This window comes from Pseudorca crassidens, chromosome 9, assembly GCF_039906515.1.
Source record: "Pseudorca crassidens isolate mPseCra1 chromosome 9, mPseCra1.hap1, whole genome shotgun sequence".
NCBI lineage: Eukaryota > Metazoa > Chordata > Mammalia > Artiodactyla > Delphinidae > Pseudorca > Pseudorca crassidens.
In genome coordinates this window covers 7,382,659-7,404,206 of record NC_090304.1, presented here as the reverse complement: position 1 = coordinate 7,404,206, position 21,548 = coordinate 7,382,659, and the positions used below count along the sequence as shown (strand labels likewise).

The following is a 21,548-nucleotide window of genomic DNA, read 5'->3' as shown; positions in this document are numbered from 1 at the left end:
CTTGTGTTCGCCGTACCCTGCCCCCAGGCTCCTCTTGAAGTCAGGCCAGGCTCTGGGAGCTGTGGGCTGACCCTGGGGGAGACCCCAGCCCCAGAGGGCCTTGAACAGGGCGGGGCCTGCCTTCTGGAAGACGGTACCCCATTCCTAGCCCATAGTGAGAATGAAGCAGGAACGAACCAAGTGCCAATTGGGGATATTCTGACATTAATTCGGGTGTTTGACAAGAGACAGCCAAGCACCGGAGTAGGCCAGGAGCTGGCCCTGGGGGCTGGGGTTTGTCAGGGAGGCCCAAGAGGCAAGGAATAACCACAGGCCTGGCGCAGTGGAACCAACAGCTTCTCGGGCGCCAGAGGACTGAGGGAGCGCACGGCAGGGCGGGCTGGGCCTGGGGCTGGGCGGGATCAGCCTTGCTCGTCAGCAGACCCATCTCATCAGCGCTGCCTACTGAGCACCTGCAGTGCATCAGACATGCTCCAAGTCTGGTGGGGGGAAGGATATCAAATCTGTAAGCAAGTAAATTTCCAATAGTGTTGAACACCATGAAGAAAACACCAAGATTGGTAATGTCTGGGGCAAGGGTGCGGTGGTGTCGTGATTCTGAGCCAAACCTGAGGGCTGACGGACTTATGCTCACGCATAAGCAAAGGCACTGAGGCACCAGAGTGAGTGACAGAGAGGATCTGACATGTGGCAAAAAGAGCAAAGGTCTCTGAGTCCAACCTAGCCTTGTGAGGCTCAGTTTCCCCATCTCTAAAATGCAGCCAGTGATACCTACCTAACAACCTTGCAGGGTTGTTAAGCAAGTCAGGGATAACGTTTATTAGCGTGCACATGGAAGGTATTCAAACATGGTTATGCTGTGAGACATAAAGGAACACGGGGCTCGGGAAAGGCAGGACCGTGAAGCTGGGAAACTGGGTCGGAGTCGGCTTAGAACAGTTCTCCTTGCAAGGCTGAAGCTGAGGCCATGGGAGCTGCCGAAAGAGTTTAAGCAGGAGAGACGGGGGGTCAGACCCAGGTTTTAGAAGGGTCACCAGCCAGGCCGAGTGGGGAGACGGACCAAAGATCAAAGAGGAAGAAGCCGTTGCAGGAAGAGGGCTGGCTCCGCGTGGGGACAGTGGGGACCGAGAGGAGGGGAAGGTGCTGGCGTGGGGCTTCGTGTCTGACTGGTACAGACCACGTGGGCAGCTGGAGGCCAATGCCGGCCTCGGTGACCCCTCTTCCATTCTCTGCTGGTTCTTTTCCATCCTTTTGATCCTCCTGTGAATCCCAGAACCCCCCTCACCCCCAGGCTTTTCTACCTCTAGGCAGAGATTTCATACCAGAGGCCAAAGCAGAATTAGACCAGGAGGCATTTTTCTTGACTACACTGATTTGTTTTTTAAAAGGTGATGCGTTTTTTTTATTCTGGTAAAACATATATAACACGAAATTTACCATTTTAACCTTTTTTAAAATTTATTTATTTATTTTTGGCCGTGTTGGGTCTTCGTTGCTGCACGCAGGCTTTCTCTAGTTGCGGCGAGCGGGGGCTACTCCTCATTGCGGTGCGCGGGCTTCTCATTGCCATGGCTTCTCTTGTTGTGGAGCATGGGCTCTAGAGCGCACGGGCTTAGTTGTTCTGCAGCAGGTGGGATCTTCCTGGATCAGGGCTCAAACCCATGTCCCCTGCATTGGCAGGCGGGTTCTTAACCACTGCGCCACCAGGCAAGCCCCCATTTCAACCATTTTTAAGCATATGGTTCAGTGGCATTAAGTACATTCACATTATTCTGCAACCATCACCACCATCCATTTCCAGAACTTTTTTCATCTTCCCGAAGTGAAACTCTGTACCCATTAAACACTAACTCCACATTTCCCCACACCCCCTGCCCCGGCCCCTGGCAGCCACCCTTCTACTTTATGTGTCTATGAATTTGACTACTCTAGGGACCTGATACAAGTGGAATCATACGGTATTTAGTTTGGGGGTTTGCTTTATTCTTTTGGCCGAGCCTCACGGCTTATGGGATCTTAGTTCCCAGACCAGGAATTGAACCAGGGCAGTGAAAGCACCGAGTCCTGACCACTGGACCACCAGGGAATTCCCTATTTGTCTTTTTGTGACTGCCTTATTTCACTTAGCATGATGTCTTCAAGGTTTATCCGTGCTGTAGCATGCGTTGAAATTTCATTCTTTTTAAAAGCTGAGGACTTCCCTGGTGGCACAGTGGTTAAGTATCCACCTGCCAATGCAGGGGACACGGGTTTGATCCCTAATCAAAGATGCCACATGCTGTGGAGCAACTAAGCCCATGCGCCACAACTACTGAGTCTGTGCTCTAGAGCCCGCAAGCCACAACTACTGAAGCCCACGCGCCTAGAGCCCGTGCTCCGCAACAAGAGAAGCCACCACAATGAGAAGCCCACGCACCACAGCGAAGAGTAGCCCCCGCTCACCACACCTAGAGAAAGCCCGCACGCAGCAACAAAGACCCAACACAGCCAAAAATAAATAAATAAATTTTTTTTTAAAAGCTGAATAATATTCCATTGTCTGTGTATTCCACATTTTGTTTATCCATCCATCCATCAATGGACACCTGGGTTGCTTCTGTCTTTGGCAATTGTGAACAATGCTGCTCTGAATGTGGGTGTACCCATATCTGTTTCAGTCCCTGCTTTCATTTCTTTTGGGTGTGTACACTGAAGTGGGATTGCTGGATCACACGATCATTCTATATTTAATTTCTTAAGGAACTGCCATTTTCCATAGGAGCTGCACCATTTTACGTTCCCACCAAACTTTTTGTTTTTAATCTGAAATTTTTGCCATCATTTACAGAATGGGAGATGTACTATCTGTAGTGGGATTTGAACCCACTGTGAGACCCCAAAGCTTGTACTCAACTGCAACCCTCTCCCCCAACACGGGTTCAGCTTCAGACCCTGGTAAAGTGTGAAGGCAAAGGGTGGGGAGCTGAAGGCCAGCACCGTCTTACCTGCAGGTTCCCCCTCGGCGCTTGAGTGGCTTGTCTCCATCTGCCCAGGAGGGGAAGACAAGAAAAAGGACACCTTCCTTATAGCTTCACCCAGCTGGAAGAAGGCACCTCAGCTTGGACCTGAGGTGAGGACAGAGTGGCCATGAAAGAGGGACATTCTTGTCCCGGTTCCCCTGGCAGTGCTCCCCACCTACCTTGCATCAGGCATCAGGCCAAGGACCCTGGGAAACCACTCAGGGTTGCCATGTCTGGGTGGAGAAAGGGGACTAGATGGCGAAACTGAAGCATCAGACTAAACTCGGGATACCTGCTTCACCAAGGTAGCCAGAGGCGGAGTGAAGGACTTTCCCTCTTCAACTTGGATAGTCCTATACATATCCTACAGATACCACCTCCCACAAATAGGAGTACAAGTTGTCGTTGGACAGCCAAAAAAATGACAAATATGCCACGGGAATTCCCTGGTGGTCCAGTGGTTAGGACTCTGCGCTTTCACTGCTGTGGGCCCAGGTTCAATCCCTGGTCAGAGAACTAACATCCCGCAAGCCTCATGGCACAGCCAAAAAAAAAAAAAAAAAGACAAATATCCCTACAGTCCACTGTTTTAGATGTCCAACGTCCATGCATGTCCTTATTCTAGTATTTACTCTTAAAAATATCATAGATATTATTATATATATATAATATATATACATATATTTATATGTATTATATAATATATAACACATACATGGTATAATACATCTATGCCTCTTTCTGTCCAAAATACATTCACTCATTTCCCAAAGGGAGGCAACTCACAATCTTGTCAATGACCACATCCACTTCCAAGTCCAGGATTTCGAGATGATGTCCATTCCCCCTGCAATTCCTTTACCAGCCCATCTCAATATTTTGCAAACTACAAACTACACTGTAAAGTTAATTACCACCAATATACCCTATACACAAGAGTGGAGAGAAAGAGAGAAGAATGGGAGAATTAAAATATATAAAAAATGCACTGGACACAGCAATAAAAGAAATATATGTAGACTTTTCTACAACAAAGCTTTGTCTGGTGTGAATAACCTCCCTTCTTCACTACCCAGTTCTTGATACCTTTGCCTTCAACCTGCATCTTGCCTGTTCAGGGTTCTTTACCAGGTGACATGTCCTAAATCTTCTTTTTTAAAGAATTTGAGTTCTTGGAGGATCTCCCTGTATAGACATTTCCCCGAAACTTTTTATTTTGGAGCATTTCCAACCCACAGAAATATTAGAAGGATGGTACAGTGTACACCCATACACCTTCATCTAGATCTGCCAGTTATTACCATTTTGCCTCATTTGCTCTATCTCTTTAATATAAAAACTTTCTTCCTGACCTTCTGAAAGTAAGTTGCAGACGTCAGGACACTTCAGTATTTATTTCCATTGTCTTTCTTTAGCTTGCTTGGGCCTTATTTGGCTTCTGCAACGTGTGAATTCGTGTATTTCATCATTTTTGGAAAATTATTGATCACTTTCTCTTTAAATATTGCCTCTACCCCCTTTCTTTCTCCTTACCCTCTGGGACTCCAGTTAAATGCATCTTAGATCTCTCTCTATATCCTCTATGTTTCTAGTCTAATTCTGTATTTTCTTTTCTTTTGTCTTCCATGCTGTATTAAGGACAAGACAATGTCTTCCTATGTACCCTGTAGTTCACTCATTCTCTCTTCAGCAGTGCCTATTCGCTTTTTCACCAATTTATTGTGTTCTTAATTTTGGTGTTGGTATTTTTCAGTTGGACGAGTTCTATGTGGTTCTTTAAAAATTCTGTTGTGACACTTCTTAATAGAAATGTGTTGTCTGCAGATATTTTTACACTTGTCTTTATCTTCTTTAAACACAATAAGCAGTGTTATGTTATGGTCGGTATCAGATAATTCCAGCATCTTAAATCTGTATGGGTCAATCTGTGCTTTATATTGTTTGCAGTCAGTTTTTTCTTTCTTTCTTAATTTTATCTATTTTTAGCTGTGTTGGGTCTTCGTTGCTGCGTGTGGGCTTTCTCTAGTTGCTGTGAACAGGGGCTACTCTTTGTTGCGGTGCATGGGCTTCTCATTGTGGTGGCTTCTCTTGTTGCGGAGCCCGGGCTCTAGAGCACAGACTCAGTAGTTGTGGCACATGGGTTTAGTTGCTCCGCCGCATGTGGGATCTTCCTGGACTGGGGTTCAAACCCGTGTCCCTTGCGTTGGCAGGCAGATTCTTAACCACTGCACTATCAGGGAAGCCCTGCAGTCAGTTCTTGTGCAAGGTTTCTTGTTTCTTTGTGTGCTTGATTATCTTTGACTAAGAGCTGGATATTGTATCTGAAGAAGTATTTTTAGAAATAATTTGAGGCCTTGGATGACAGTACATTCTTTCAGAAAGGATAGTGCTTGGTCCCAAATATGCTTCCTTCTGCTAGGTGACTAGAGGCATTATAAGGATGGGTCCACTTAATCCAAGTTCAAGGCTTGAGCTTCCCTGGACCACCTGGATAATATGATTCTGGACTACTAGTCCACAGAAGTTAGGATCCCATCTTAAAGTGGGCATGTATTGGTAGTAGGGCATCTGACTTCTACCTTGGGCAGGCTCTGGGTTTTGATTTTGACCTTCCCCACCAAAGACCACCAAACAACAGCTTAGCTTCACAGTTATATCTTCCAGATCAGTAAATGTCCCCAGGACAAAAATTGCCTTGAATTCTGGGCTTACAGCTCTGGGCTTCAACCTCTTAAATGTTAGCTCAGGAATTCGTCACTATACTACTAGCTTGTCAATGCTTTTAAGTTTTTTTTCACTTCCTCTGTTTTTTTAGTTTGTATTCAGTGGGAAGGTTGGAATTAAATACCAAATCAGGTGGGCTTCCCTGGTGGTGCAGTGGTTAAGAATCCGCCTGCCAATGCAGGGACACAGGTTTGAGCCCTGGTCTGGGAAGATCCCACATGCTGCAGAGCAACTAAGTCCATGAACGACAGCTACTGAGGCTGTGCTCTACAGCCCCCGAGCCACAACTACTGAGCCCGTGAGCCACAACTACTGAAGCCCACGTGCCTAGAGCCCACAAACCGCAACGAAGAGTAGTCCCCGCTCTCTGCAACTAGAGAAAGCCCGCACACAGCAACGAATACCCAACACAGCCAAAAATAAAGAAAGAAAGAAAATAATTTTTTTTTTTTTTTTTTTTTTTTTGCGGTCCGCGGGCCTCTCACTGTTGTGGCCTCTCCCGTTGCGGAGCACAGGCTCCGGACGCGCAGGCTCAGCGGCCATGGCTCACGGGCCCAGCCGCTCCGCGGCATGTGGGATCCTCCTGGACTGGGGCACGAGGCCGTGTTCCCTGCATTAGCAAGCAGACTCTCAACCACTCTGCCACCAGGGAAGCCCCAGAAAATAATTTTTTGAAAACTACCCAATCAGGAGCCTGTCTCCCTGACTGTAATTTTTTTTTTTTTTTTTTTTTTTGGTCTCTCAGCTTGCGGGATCCTAGTTCCCCTACCAGGGATCGAACCCGGGCCCTCACAGTGAAAGCGCCGAGTCCTAACCACTGGATTGTCAGGGTATTCCCATCACTGAACATAATATTAAGCAGATCCCCTGGGTTTTGTTTATATTTCTCCCTGCCCCCACTGGGTAACAGCAATCCCATTTACCCTAGAGAATTAAAATCAGTCACCCCAGCCAACAATGGTACCCACTTTTTACTTTGCCCAGTGGCAGGTGGAACTCAAAATAGCCCACTGGCAGTCTCAGATCCTAATTTGGGGAAAACATTTTTGTGCCCCCTGGTGGAAGCATTCCTTCATTGGGTCCTAAAGGCTCTAGATCAGCCAGAGCCCTGAGCGGCAGAAACAGAAAACAAACATTTTGCAAAAGAGTCATTAGTTGAGCTTGCAAGAGGCTGCACCCCGACTTCCACTGCTTGGTTCCTGCCTGTAAGAGTAACACTATATATATATATATCGGTCACTGGTTCAGAGCATAGGGAGTATCTGTTATTCAGTGATGGAGTATTTCTTAAAAGAATCCTAAAAGAATCAAAAGCCATTGGTGCTGCGCTCATAAACTGCCTTTCCAATAATAGAGAACTAGCCTACTTATCATTTCTAATATTTTTTATTTAAAATTTTTTATTGAGACATACCTACAGAGGAGTGCACAAATCTTGTGTAGGTCAATGAATTTTTACAAAGTGAATAAACCTGTGTAACCCAGATGAAGAAAAGGAACATTACTAGGCACCTAGTGCCCCCCACTCCTTGTTATTATCTTCCACAGGGAACCACTTTCCTGAATTCTATCCCCATAGGTTAGTGTGTCTGTTTACATAACTTGATATAAATGGAATCATACGATATGTCCTCTTTCAAAATTGGTTTCTTTTATTCAAATATTAAGTTTTTTGAGATTCATTCGTGTTGTTGTGTAGCAATAGTTTGTTCTTTTCAATGTTGTTCACTCCTCTTACCTTCGAGTACCCACCAACCCCTGGCCTGTAAGTGAGGGTAAAGGGTTAACCATGAGGTTAAAGAAAGGTCGGCGAGGTAGCAGGACGCATGAACTCTATCTAGGCCACCTCTGGGCCTGCCAGTTCTCCCCAACCTCTCACCTTCTCATTTTTGGACGGGCCCAGACTCTCTCCCCTCCCACTCCACCAGGTGGAAGAGGGAGAACTGGAGCCGGAGTCTCGGGACGCGCGCCCGTCTCCGTCGCGCCTGCGCATTCGTCCCTCGTCTCCATGGCCCAGGAGAACCGCAAGTATCTCGTACTCCGTCGCTCGCTCTCGGGCGCGCGCGCACGGGCGGCGCCTGCGCAGAAGGACGAGGAAACTGGTTCCCCGTGCGGCCCCAGCGCCTGCGCGCTGCGGGCTCCGGGCCTCTAGGCCTGAGGGAGAGGAGCCGGGAAGATGGCGGCTGTGGTGGAAAATGTAGTGAAGCTGTGAGTGGTCGTTTCGATCTCTCCTAGGCCGGGAGGTCTTGTAAGGGGCCTGGGAGCAGGGGGCGGCATGGGAAGGGACGAGGCGGAGAGAAGGACGTGCCCGGGAAGGCATTGTTGCGACTCCTAGTGGGGAGGGCAGCAGGAGACTCCAGAGAAGACGTTGCGCTTCTTTGGAAACTTGTGGAGGCCCTGAGGGTGGCCCACAGGAGCCCCTAACGGGCAGCCTCCCTGTGGGGCTATGCGGTCTGGGCGCTGCCTTCATGCTGAGGGTTTCCAGAGTATGGCGCCCTTGTTGCGTACGAGAGACGGTCCCGCGTTCGCTCCCGAGACGTCTCAGTCCGGGGGAGCCGGGCAGAGGGCGGACCCGGGAGTGGCCCGGCCGCCGACCCCTTCTCATCGGCTGCACGCAACCGGCCCTGGAGGAGCGGGCTCGGCAGCCCTGGCGCTGTTAAGCACTCTGGGCTGTTTTATTCTAAACAGCCCCGTGATGTTCCGGGTGGCGGAGGGGGCGGCGGGTGGTCCTTGAGTATCAGGTACCCGAGACCAAAAATATTCTTGGGAAGAATTTGTTGAGGAGCAGATACGGAGGGAAAGAACTTCAGGGAATAGGGCCTTTGCGCCGCCCAATCCCAGCCATCCAAAAGCGGGCATTGGACGGACGCGGTCCAGGCCGCCCTGCCGCCCAGAGGGGCATCTAGGCCGTCCGTCTTCGCTGTGCAGTACTCTTGGGCTAGGCAGATTTCGAGCAAGGTTAAAGTTAATGGTTGTTGGGTAAATGGAGAATGGCCTGTTAGCTGTGAGTTAAAGATGCCTTGGGACTTGATGTAACCCAGCCTCCTCCCTGCAGAAGAATCTGAATGAATTTTGCAATGGGTTCATGCCCCCCGTGGGCGAATACAGCAAGCTCCTTTGATGGGTAAGTTTGGCTGGCTGCAGAGGTAGGAAAATTGAGAGCTGTCTGGGTGTCTAGTTTTGGATTTTGACTGAATGACAAGGTAAAGGTTTGGGAACTCTTCTAAAGGACTCAGCTTCTCATCTGTCTTTGCGGTGGGCTGAGCCCCACTCTTCCCAAGAGCCTTTTTAAGGGTACATTTGCTTCTCTCCCTCCCCCTGCCTGGAGCCTTTTCTTTGAGAATGCTTTCCCACTTCCATTAAGCTAAGTGCCTTCTCCTTCTCCTCTTGTGGGTTGTTGTTGTTTTTTTTTAACTTGCTTTCAGCTCCATCCTGCTGCCTCTTTCAGCCACCCCTCCTCCCAACGCTATTATCTTTCTCTCTGATCTGCCCACTCCAGTTTCCCCAGCTCTCTCTTCAAGCTGACATTTCCCTCAATTTAGGAATGATGCTGTTGATCCTTATATAGTTATCCTTCCTGACTCAGATGTTCTTTCTTTGTTTCCCTCCCTTTCTCTTTGTTGACTCCCCCTGTCCCATCGTAAGGGGAGGTTTTACACAGGTTTCATGCTTCTCGAAAAAGAATCTAAGCTTCTACTTTGGAAACCTTACTGTACTGGGGGAATGTCAGACTAGCCTAGGTTCAAGCGTTATACGTAGTGAGATTCTTTATGTTGGAAGACTTTAATCGGGGAAATAAGGGTAGCAGCCCTTTTGTGTGATGTTAGAAATGAGGGTTTGGCCATTTAAGTAGAGCATGACTTATTTCTCTTTAAAGAACTGTAGAGATCGTGAGGGTCACCAGCCACTGGTTCCTGAATACCAGTAATGAGAAACCAACTTTCTCCTCCTCAGTTCTAGCTGTAGAGAGCTGTGGACCACAGTGAATACATTTCCCTACAGAACTTGCCCTTTAAGAAGGGACTTGCCGGCTTCCTGTACCATATTCTCATCCTGGAAAGAGGTGCTTTTCTGGCGCTTCTCTTGACCGTGGTGTGCCTAGTCTTCTGACAGCTGAGGTTATACATCGAGGTCAGGACTACTAGCTCATCTTTTCTGACTTGCATTTTGTTTTGGGAGAAGAATTTCCCTGTTTATAAATTTTATGTCCCTCCCAAACGTGGTGTCAGAATTGAAACGATCTTTAAGGGGTCTTACTAGGGCAAAATAATGGTGTAAAATAGCTATGTTTGCTGACTGGTTTTGAAATCCTCTGAGTTAGGTAACGAGATCTGGAGAATGATGTTACCTTGACATTTCTTGAAATAGGAGCCTTAGATTCTTAAGAGATCTCTCTCATTCTCTCTTGCTCGTCAGATCCTCTCTTCCTCCAACTGGTGTTTCATTCTCAGCTCTCTTACTCACGAGACAGTTTGCCCCACCTTCCGAAATCCCACTTAACTCTCAAGAGCTCTGATAGAACATCTCTCATCCATCCCCCCCAGCTGTTTCCAGCTTCCTTCTTCTGACTTTGCAGCTCTCAGCCTGTCTAGCCCTTCCTTCCATTTGACTTACAGTGTCAGTGTCAATTCTCATCAGTGGAAACAAAGGAGCTGCTGCACTCAGCCTTGTTTATCCAGTTTTCCTCTGTTTAGTGAGGACATGGCTGCCTCCTAAAGGCGAGCAAATATGAACCTGTTCCCTTCGCTCTACTGTCCAATACAGGATTCATGCCTACCTCAAATTACAGTCAGTACGGCGTGTTGAATCAAGCCAGGCTGTCTTGTGGTGTCACAAGATGTGTGTGCAGTGTGTGTCTTTTTCAGCTGCTGGGAATGTGCTAAGCTGTGCCTAAGTGGTCTATTGTGGCTGCCCAGTGAAAGCCCCCCTCAGATTCCAGAGAAGGGTTTGTTGCTGTAGCTTGAGTTATGGACATAAACAACAGAAGACCTCGGTTCAGCTTCTTTTGCTAGGAGTCTCCCTCTTGTAGAATATGTCAGAGCTTATCTAGTTCAGCCTCCCCAATCAATAGCATAGGAACCTGAGGTCCATGTAGGTTGATTAAATGTCCACATTTATGTGGTGGCTTGCAGCCAAGCCAGGTCTTTTTAATCCTTAGTCAAGATGCTTCAGACACCATCGTGGGTACTGAGGATATTGTGGGAAAGAAATCATCTCTGCCCTCATTTTGTTTATTTTGAGATTGATTGGATATATAAATGTGAATATAGTTAAAGTTCCCATACTAAAGTACTTGTTAAACCCTGAAGCATGAGAACAAGATTGGTTCTATATACATGCTTCTTAATTTATTTACTTTTATTTTTGGCTGCATTGGATCTTCGTTGCTGTGCGTGGGCTTTCTCTAGTTGTGGTGAGCCGGGGCTACTCTTTGTTGCAGTGTGCGGGCTTCTCATCGCGGTGGCTTCTCTTGTTGCAGAGCACAGGCTCTAGGTGCACGGGCTTCAGTAGTTGTGGCTCGCGGGCTCTAGAGCGCAGGCTTGGTAGTTGTGGCGCACAGGCTTAGTTGCTCTGTGGCATGTGGGATCTTCCCGGACCAGGGATCAAACCCGTGTCCCCTGCATTGGCCGGTGGATTCTTAACCACTGCACTACCAGGGAAGCCCATACATGCTTCTTAGAACCAGATAACTCCTGGCACTGTGCAGTTTTGCAGCTTTTTAAAGCACTTTAAAAAATCAGATTTCAAATTGAATCTTTTGAGTCCAAGAAGTTTCTTTCCTAAAAAATTTGATGGTGTGAGAATGGAGAATGTCCTAGGATAGGCCTTTGAGCAAACAGGTTTTATATCAGTGTAATGGTACTCAGTAGAAAGTAGGCTTCGGGAGTGTCCAAGTATTTTCTGATGTTTTCCATTTATTGTAAAATTAGTATATAGAATTAGTTGGCTAAACACCTAGTTTAAAGTTAAGAAGATATAAAATGGCACATAGGAGAAAGTCCCCTAGTCACCTGGTTTTTCTCCTTGGAGGCCTACAGTTTCTTTTCCACCAATTGGCTACATAAATGGTGGCATCCTATAACACTGCTCAGCCCTGTACCTTTTTTTTTCTAGTTGTCTTGGAGATTGTTTAATGTTAGTACATGAAGAGTTTCCTTTTTTTTTTTTTTATGGCTAAGTAGAATTTCATTGTATAGATAGTTTGTATAGATAGAGTTAGTATAGAGTTTGCTAAATATAGTTCCATAAGTCTCCCAGATCTTTTTGAATTCTTTTCTCATTTGTAAAAAGGAGCTGACCTCTGCTTCTCAGAATCCTGAGGGTTAAGAGAAATAGCATCTTGGCTAGCACAGGGTTATACTCTTGAGAGGCACAGAATGAACATTATTTTCTTCCCCTCTTTGTGGGTTAGACTAAGGTCCGCTTAGACGCATGATGAAATCCTGTGTTCCTGACGGTAATTTATTTGTAAAGTACCTTTCCTCATAATGACTTAGTAAAGGGGCTTGGTGTCCCGTGAGGCAGAAATGGTAGCAAATGAAAGCAGAGTGACACTCTCCAAGTCCCTTGAGCCTTCTAGAGAAGCAGATGGCAAGTGAAAGGGATAGCTCAGCACCAGCCCCACACACACACACACACGCACGCACACACACACACACGCACACACACACGCACACGCACACACACACGCACACACACACACACACGCACACACACACCTGATCTTTGTCTTTCCTGCAGCCTTGGGGAGCAGTATTACAAAGATGCAATGGAGCAGTGCCACAATTACAACGCCCGCCTCTGTGCTGAGCGCAGCGTGCGCCTGCCTTTCTTGGACTCACAGACCGGAGTAGCACAGAGCAACTGTTATATCTGGATGGAAAAGCGACACCGGGGTCCAGGTGAGGGTCCACTCAGGAGCACAAGGAGGAAGAAGCGTCCTCATCTTAGGTGATGAGCAGCTGAAAGGGTTTTCCTTACTGCTTTCCACCCGTGGATGACTATAGTCTTCCCATGATTAGAAGCCCAGGGAGGATGAAGCATCTTTGTTTTCTGCAGGCTGCACTGCTGAAGCTCTTGTTGGGCTCCTGGAGAGCTATGTGTTAGCCAAGGCCTCTGAGCTTACATCTGTTTTTCTTATCCGCACCCCGTCCCCAGGCCCTCACTGTCCATATTCCTCCCTTGCTCTAGAACTCAGTCAGGGCCTACTCATGCAGAAAGTGTTTGGTATTATTTTCTAGGGTTAGGTCTTGACTTCTCTCTCTTTTTCCCTTCCACAGGATTGGCCTCTGGGCAGCTGTACTCCTACCCTGCCCGGCGCTGGCGGAAAAAGCGGCGAGCCCACCCTCCTGAGGATCCAAGACTTTCTTTCCCAACTATTAAACCAGGTAAAGCACACTCCTCCCTGAGCAGGGGCGTAGCCTGCTGTGTAGTAGGAGGCCTGCCAATCACCTGTTACGTACCAGGCCCAATGCTAGATCCTAAAGACGCTAAAATGAATGAGATGTGATTCCTTCTGTAAAGAACTCAGTCGAATAGAAGAGACAGGTAAACAGATAAGTTATGGTGCCAAGTGAACCACGGTGTCTTGGTTCCTGGGCAGCCAGAGACCAGAAGACAGTGACTGGCTAGTGGCTGATCTAGCAATGTATACACCCGGAGAGGTCTGCTTTCAGCCCTTCTGAGCCTCGCCTCCTCCTGGCCTTACCTGCAGACACAGACCAGACCCTGAAGAAGGAGGGGCTGATCTCTCAGGACGGCAGTAGTTTAGAGGCTCTGTTGCGCACCGACCCGCTGGAGAAGCGAGGCGCCCCGGATCCCCGAGTTGATGATGACAGCCTGGGCGAGTTTCCTGTGACGAACAGTCGAGCACGGAAGGTACAAGATTAACACTGTGGTTAAGGGAACTTTGATGGAAATCAGTCTCCTCTTCATCAGAGGCCACTCAGTAATCAGAATAGAAGTAGAAGCTGTGGGGCTGGAGGCAGCCACCTGGACTTCTGTTCCTGCTCCATTCCGTAATGAGAACTTCATTGTTACCTTCCAGTCTTTCCTGCTCCTTTCCTTCTAACTACAGACTCTCGTTCATCTTCTGTTGCCACCAAAGTTTTTTGGTGCCTGGGGTTACATGGGGGATGCAGACCTGGTCTCTGCCAACAAGGAAGATAAAACTGTACATAAAAATAATAAGAGCTAAAAATATGCCAGGCACTGTGCTAAGTGCTTTTCCATCATCTTCTCCAGTCTCTACAACCTTATGAAATAGGTATTGTTGCCCATTTCACATATAGGGAGACTGCAGCAGATCAGTGAAAAAAAAAAAAAAACTTCCCACCAGGCCACCCAAGTAAGCAGGAAGGCTCTAATTTAAATCTGGGAAGTGAGGTGTCGGAAGGGAACCACCACTAACACGCACCTAAGGTGGCAGATCGGAGGCAGGAGAGGCCACAGCTACTTGGGGTATCAGGGAAAGTTTTATGAAAACATGGGGTTTGATTTAGCCACTTGGAGTTGATGGGAAAGGCATTCCAGGCTAGGGGAGCAACATGAAGAGAGGCGCAGAGGAAGGAGAGCCCAAAGCACTGAAAGAACAGCAGTGAGGAGTGAGGCTGGAGCGGAGGGGCCAGCTCACAGAGGAGGTTCTGGGCGGCCTCGGCCAGTCCCATCATGGGGGAGCTTTTGGATGTTCCTTATTTCTGCCCATCCTAATCTTCCTGTCCACTCAGCGGATCCTAGAACCGGATGACTTCCTGGATGACCTCGATGATGAGGACTATGAAGAAGACACTCCCAAGCGTCGGGGCAAGGGGAAGTCCAAGGTGAGGGGCCAAGTGCCGCCTGCAGCCTGGGGGCTCAGGTAGCCTGCAGAGTCCCACTGTTTTATTGCTCGTTGTTGCCATTTTCCCTCTTGAGTGAGATGAGCAGCCAGCTTCCGGGAGAGTCTAACTTCTCAGGCCTAGACACCTTATTAAGGGCTTTTTTTTGCTCTTCTTCACAGGGTAAAGGTGTGGGCAGTGCCCGTAAGAAGCTGGACGCTTCCATCCTGGAGGATCGAGATAAACCCTATGCCTGTGACAGTGAGTGCCTCACGAGTGGGTGGGTAGTCCTTGCCTTGGACCCAGCTCCTCAGGAGATGAGAGGAGGGGAGGTTGTGTCCTTGTTCAAAGTGGTAAAACAAGCCTGGACTCTTGTCCTGCCTGCTGCCTGGTTCCCTCTGAGATCCCTGAGAGGCCCTGGCCTCCGCTACACGGTGGGTGAGCCCTGCATGCTCTGGGGGAGATTGCCGTCCTCGGGGTGGGGGTACCCGTGAGGGGCACACACAGCAGGCAGGGTTGGCCTCAAATAGGTGGCATCCAGGTCTGCTGGCCCCAGTCAAGTCAGGGCCCCAGGAGTCCAACACTGACTTTTTCAATGTCTGTGCTCTCTCCCCCTTTTCTCTCTCTTGCCCACTTCTGTCCCTCCACCCTGGGAGCACCATCACCGCTGGGGTTTCTCTCTCGTTTGCTCCGCTTTCCTGCTGCTGCCGCACCTGTCTCAAGTGTATCAAGGCCTTCTTCTCATGACTTTTCTTTCTGTCTTTCAGATAGTTTCAAACAAAAGCATACCTCGAAAGCGCCCCAGAGAGGTAGCTCTCTCAACTTTTCAGACTTTTGGTTTTCCTATCCCTTTTTCCCTCCTCCCTTGTTCCTGCCTTATCATCTGTGATGCTAGTCGTAAAGTCTCTGGAATGGCATGGGGACAGGAGCAATGGGCCTTCTGTGTGCTCCGCTCCTCACGGTCCTGGAAGCTGCCTTTACCACTGCTTGTCTCCCACAGAGTTGCTCCTAGGGCTGCTCGGGCCCACTGCATGGGGTGGCTTCAGAAGCATTATAAGGAACCCGTTACAAACAGATCCCTCTGCTCCCCCTTCCCCAGAACAGACACATAGTGGTCAGCTAACGTTCCCCACCGTCCCGCCACCCCCTCCTCCCATCCCTTCCCTGTTCCTTTCCTGCTGCCCCCTGCTCTTCTTGGTATCACTGCTCAGAACTGCGAGATGCCTCGTGGGGATCTGCTTTCCTTGCTGGTTGGGGGGTGGGGGGTCGGGCAGGGCACTGATGTGGGAGTGTCTTTGAGTTTCTTTGGGAGACAGCTACCCCAGCAGACTCAGTTGGTAGATTATCCCCAAGAGATCCACCCCCTAGCTCCTTTATTTGGGCAGAGATGGGCTATGTTATATATGGAGTAGCGTAAGCCTCCTTCATTTACTGAGAGGTAAAAAAGTTTGGAGTCTCTGCTACCTTTCTTCCTTCCTGCCATATTGCAAGACTATAGAAATTTCCTCTCCCTCCTGACCTGGAGCTCCCCAGACTATTCCCAGGGCAGGCGGTGATGGGGCAAGGGCTCAGCCTCCCAGACAGCCTACGTGGAGGAGTAGAGGTGGCCGTGGGCTGGAGTTTAGTAGGGAGAAGAGCCATGGAAGCTGGGGAGCCCCAGGCCTGATGTTCCTGGCCACGGGGAGGCGACTGTCACTAAAGGCCTGTCCCCGAGCAGAGCTGATGGGGGTGACTACCTCTGCCTCAGGTGGAGCCCGCAGCTTAGAGGGGCAGGGGTGTGGCACTCTGGGGTCCTGACACCTTTCTCTGCAATCTTCTCTGCGCTTAGTTTGTGGAAAGCGTTACAAGAACCGACCAGGCCTCAGTTACCACTACGCCCACTCCCACCTGGCTGAGGAGGAGGGCGAGGACAAGGAAGACTCGCAGCCACCCACCCCGGTCTCCCAGAGGTCCGAGGAGCAGAAATGTAAGCTGCTGTCAGAGGCAGGGCAAACAGGCGTCGGCCTGGTTATGAAAAGCCCTCCCTGCAGGGATGTTGAGAGACCCAGAGGCCCACATGGGTATCATGAAAGTTCTTCCCTTTCTCCCTGTAGCCAAGAAGGGTCCCGATGGATTGGCCCTGCCCAACAACTACTGTGACTTCTGCCTGGGGGACTCCAAGATCAACAAGAAGACAGGACAGCCCGAGGAGCTGGTGTCCTGTTCTGACTGTGGCCGTTCAGGTACCTCCAACCCAGGGCCAGGGCAGCCCTAGCCGGCACCCAGTCCCCGAGGGGCTCGTGGCTTGCCAGCATCCAGCGGCTGTCACAGTCACCCAGGTCACCTCGCTTCTCCCCGACCTCCGGCTGCCTGTTTCACTCGCTCCCCCCACAGGGCATCCGTCCTGCCTCCAGTTCACCCCCGTGATGATGGCAGCCGTGAAGACCTACCGCTGGCAGTGCATCGAGTGCAAGTGCTGCAACATCTGTGGCACCTCCGAGAACGATGTGCGTGTGTCGTCCCGTCCCGTCCCACCCCCGCCCCCAGCACGCTTCTGCTCAGCTTCTACTGTACTTTCCACCCGTGGGAACTTTGATTTGTTGGGCAGGTGTTCACTGAGTACCGACTTGGTGTCAGACACTGTTTTAGGCAATAAGCACGCTAAAGGCAAACAAGGTCCCTGCTTTCGTGGGGTTTACGTTCTTGCGGGAACAAGCAATAAGCAAGGAAGTGGGTGACGTTTTTACGCTCTTCCATGAAGAAAGTGAAAGCAGTAATGTGGCAGAGAGTAACTAGATAACTGATTCAGATAGAGACGCCTTTTCTGAGGAGGTGGTGTTGGTGTTGAGGTTTGGGTGATACAAAGGAAACAGTTCAAGATTTGGGGAGAGAGTATTCCCAGGAAAGAGTAGCCAGCAAAAAGACCTAAAGGTGGACACACTGGGTGGATTGAGGCCCCTGTGGCCGGCTGGAGCCCTCCTGCAGTGGGAGAGCAGGTAAAAGATGAGGCTGGAAGGCAGGTGCCATCAGCTCCGAGAGTCTAATCAGGAGTGATGTGGTTTGTCTTACGTCTTAAAAAGGTAACTCTGGCTGCTCTGTGGAGGACAGATTGGGAGGGAACAATGTGGAGGCCATGAGATCCGTTAGGCGGCTGGTGGCGTCCAGGTGGGATGACAGTAGTGACTCTGTCTGGGTGGAAGTGGACAGCAGTGATTTTCTGTCCAGAGGGTCCCATGTCTGTTCTTACTGACATCTATCCTGCCCCTCCTGGAATTAGCAGTCGTGTCTGCAGAAGCCCTCCTTCCTACCTGTCCTCAGCAGCCCAACTGAGGCCCATTAGTCATTCACCTCCCCCCTTCCTCTTCCATCTTGCCTTCTCTAGGACCAGCTGCTCTTCTGTGATGACTGCGATCGTGGCTACCACATGTATTGTCTCACCCCGTCTATGTCTGAGCCTCCTGAAGGTAGGTTTCCCTGATCTCTTACTCAGGACAAGTATTTTATTAGTAACTTGGAAAATCGCCTGTACGGTTAAGTGAGTTCTCGTATCAGTGATACATTCTTTCAGATGAGGGAGTAGGCACGTTGCCTTCACTCAGTTCAGAGTGCTTCCCTAGCGCTGCAACTTTGAGGCTTTAATGTTTGTGCATTGTCACCAGATGACATTTACAAACACAGAAAATCGACAGCCTGAGAGAAAAGAGATGCTGAGCAGAGAATAATCACCAGAAGGAGAGATTTGTTTTCCTCCAACAAGTCTAAGAAACTCAGTTCGTAGCTTGTCTGACGCGAGACTAGTTTTAGCACTCCATTCTCGACAGATGTGAGCGTTTGTTTCTGCCAGTGTGGGGAAGGGAGTTGAACCTGGAGCCTGAGTGGGTCACTCTGGCCCTCCAGCAGTGCTTAACGATGCTTCAGGTTTATGGAAGGTCTTCGACAAAACCAGTGGTGACACCAAAAAGTGGCTGCCTCGCCGCAAGTCCTCTTCCAGCCAGGTGTCTGTGCCGAGGCCCCTCCTTTATAGAAATTCAGAAGCTTACTCAGGAGGACACAAATGCCTAGTAGCTGTTACTGTGACAAAGGACGTGGGCCAGCATTACAGGCAAGAGAAGGTAGCTCACTGTCATGTGGGCTGACTCGTAGTGTAGGTCAGACTGCTGTCACCCCCTAGAGAAGGAGGCCACTAACAAAGTCTGAGGTCCTGCCGCAGCTGCAGGGGAGCACTCGGCTTTTTCGTCTGTCATCCCACGTTTATAAGTTTCATCTGTCATGCCATGTTTGAGGAGAAGTAGTGTGTTTTGGGGGTTTTTAACCATAAACTACCAGTTCACAGGCACAATTCTACATTAACTGTAGAAAGGCTTTCCTAATGACGTGCTGTCAGACACTGAGGTAGTGGAGGGTTGCAGGCAGCTCGCGGGGGGGCCCCGTAGAGCCATCAGATGGTCTAGGCTCTAGGTCAGGGGTTTGCAAACTGTGACCCTCTGGCCAAACATAGCTGCAGCTAGTGTATATAGCTCACAAGCTAAAAATGACTTTTACATTTTTAAAGAGAGTTTTTTTAAAAAAAGATACGGCTGAGACTGTGTGGCTCACAAAGCCTCAAGTAGTTAGCGCTCTCCGGCTACTTACAGGAAAGCTCATCAACTGCTGCGTGTTTACCTTTGGGTCAGAAAGGATCTTACCTTTTTGAGAGTCTCATATCTGAAGAGCTGATAAAAGCTGTGGATTCTTTCCCCCAGAATAACGTTCGAACACACGTATGTACACGTATGTACACGTATGTACGATTATGCTTACAACTTCAAGGCATAAAGGGCTCATTTTCTTTCTCAGAAAAAGCATAGAAGAATCCAACCCTAGCAAATATTAATAAACAAGGTATGAGCTAGTTATTTTTCTCATAAGGGACATTATTTCCTGTTTTTCTATGAAACCAGACTTGGGTCACAACAAGTTGGGTCATCATAGTTGGCCCCCTTTCCTCTGATTGGGTCCTCAGCCTCTCTCAGGCACCTAGTGACGGTGGGGAGCCCTTCTCATCTTTCCGTGGTCTTCGCAGAAAGCTGTCTTATGTGGAATCAATATTGGTTTCTCTAGAGCCTCTATTCATGATCTTTATTCTAACCTTTGGGGCCATGAGAATGAAGTGTGGTTCTTCTGTAATCACAAGTTTAAAGCTTTTTAAAGCTTTAAAAAAGTTATATCTACCCAGGTCCCCTTTAGTGATTCTGATTTAATAGGCCAAGAGGGCCTGGGCATCTATATTCTGAAATAGGCCTCTAGGCGATTATTTCTTATATCTCCATTGAGAATTATTTTTCATGATATTTGAAGACCTAGAGTTCCTCCCTGCTCAGGATAACTGTGAAACTTTGCTACTGCAGAACATCTCCCATCCTGCCTGTAGCCAGTCCTGCTACTGGAGGTGAGGTATGGGGAGTAGAAGAACAGCAGATGAGGATTGTGCGGGGCCCCTCCTAACCCCGTTATGCTTCTCTGCAGGAAGTTGGAGCTGCCACTTGTGTCTGGACCTGCTGAAGGAGAAAGCTTCCATCTACCAGAATCAGAACTCCTCTTGATGTGGCCGCCCCCGATCCCCCATACATCTAGGGCTGTTTCTCTCCTGTGTTTCATACCCACCTTCCCTTCCTAATCTCTTTCACAAGTCCAGAGAACCTCGGGGAGGTCGTGCCAACCTGCCTTTGGCAGCAGCAAGCTGAGGTGGCAGCTCTGACCGCCTCTGGCCCCAGGCCCTCAGGGAGAACGGAGCATCACACTGCCCCAAGGCATACCTGTGGGCCCAGCTTCTCACTGTTCTCCATGAAGTGCATTCACTCTGTCTGCCTTGGGCCCCGGCCCTGGTATTCACAGCGTTCAAACCGTGTCCTCCGAGAAAGAGTGGGAGAGCAGCTCACTTCTCTCAGCTCTGCCTCCACTCTGGTCCCCAGGGTTTTCCCTTCCCCTGGAGGTGAGCCAGGCTGGGGCCTCTGCCAGAGCAGCTGGGAGTGAGAACTGAGCAAGCTTGCAAGAAGCTTCCGGTGCCCTCTGTGCTGCTTAGCCTCACAGCCTCCTTCCCCCAGAGTGGCTCTCTGCGGCTCTCTGTTCCTGCTACCCAGGATCCTTTGCCTGAGCCAGGATGCTCTTGGTCACCCTCCTGGCTCTATCCCATTCCCACCACTCCACCCCAGGGGGAGGAGCAGCTTCACCTGATTGTTCCTTGTGCTTGCCTGGCTCACTGTCACAGGCCCTGGTCTCTAGTGACTGAAGCATTCCCCACCCTTGTTATTTCCTGTCTTCTGCCTCCCCTCCTCATTCCCTTTGGTTTTGTGGGGAGAGGGGAAGCATTAGGGGGCCAGGCCAGCAGCTTGGGGGCCACAGGGAGATGTTGGACAATGTGCCTGTTTTTTAACTCGATGAAAAAGCCTACCTCCGAAATCCCCTTTTAGTTCTTCCTGGACCTGGGCATTCAGCTCCTGCCCTTAACTGAATTGGGAGCCTCTGCCTCCTGCTCTGTGTATCCTGGCTCCTGGGTGGTGGGGAAGCCACATAGACATCCCTTTCTTCCCTGGCACACTCGCTAGCAGCTGGTAAGGTCTTCGCACCCTGATTCTTCAGTTTTCTGCCTGGTGACACATTAAGTAGTGGGGCGGGGACAGTCCATGCCAGGACACCCTGGAGTGTCCTTCCCCTTGGCTGTGGGAAGGCCCTAATTCACTGTCACTTTGGAGTTGAGGTGTATTTTTTTTTTTTTTCTTTCTTTAGTTCCTGTATACTAAGCATTAGTACAAATAAACATTTTTACACAGAGCCCTCTGCTGGATTGTTTATCTCCAAACTCCCTTTCCTGGTTAAGGCCACTTCATCCTAAATCTTTCTTCCTTAGGACAGTGGCTTTTTTTTGTTTGTTTTGCGGTACGCGGGCCTCTCACTGTTGTGGCCTCTCCCGTTGCGGAGCACAGGCTCCGGACGCGCAGGCTCAGCGGCCATGACTCACGGGCCCAGCCGTTCTGCGGCATGTGGGATCTTC

At 49.4% G+C, this 21,548-nt stretch overlaps 1 protein-coding gene across 4 annotated transcripts; it reads left to right on the top strand.

Moving 5' to 3' along the window:
* Window positions 1-7,772: 7,772 nt before the first annotated feature.
* Window positions 7,773-21,328, top strand: DPF2 (double PHD fingers 2). 4 transcript variants are annotated; one of them, XM_067748380.1, is made up of 13 exons: window positions 7,814-7,931; window positions 8,779-8,847; window positions 12,465-12,625; window positions 13,004-13,111; window positions 13,438-13,601; window positions 14,450-14,542; window positions 14,722-14,800; window positions 15,307-15,348; window positions 16,368-16,505; window positions 16,633-16,761; window positions 16,913-17,025; window positions 17,901-17,982; window positions 20,024-21,328. In XM_067748380.1, exons 2-13 carry the CDS (start codon window positions 8,789-8,791, stop codon window positions 20,098-20,100), a joined length of 1,245 nt encoding a protein of 414 aa, XP_067604481.1. In that variant the 5' UTR covers window positions 7,814-7,931; window positions 8,779-8,788; the 3' UTR covers window positions 20,101-21,328. The 4 variants fall into 4 exon arrangements, with proteins under 4 accessions (XP_067604482.1, XP_067604484.1, XP_067604481.1 ...); XM_067748381.1 differs by lacking the exon at window positions 8,779-8,847 and having other exon boundaries at window positions 7,773-7,931; XM_067748382.1 differs by lacking the exon at window positions 15,307-15,348.
* Window positions 21,329-21,548: the final 220 nt, after the last annotated feature.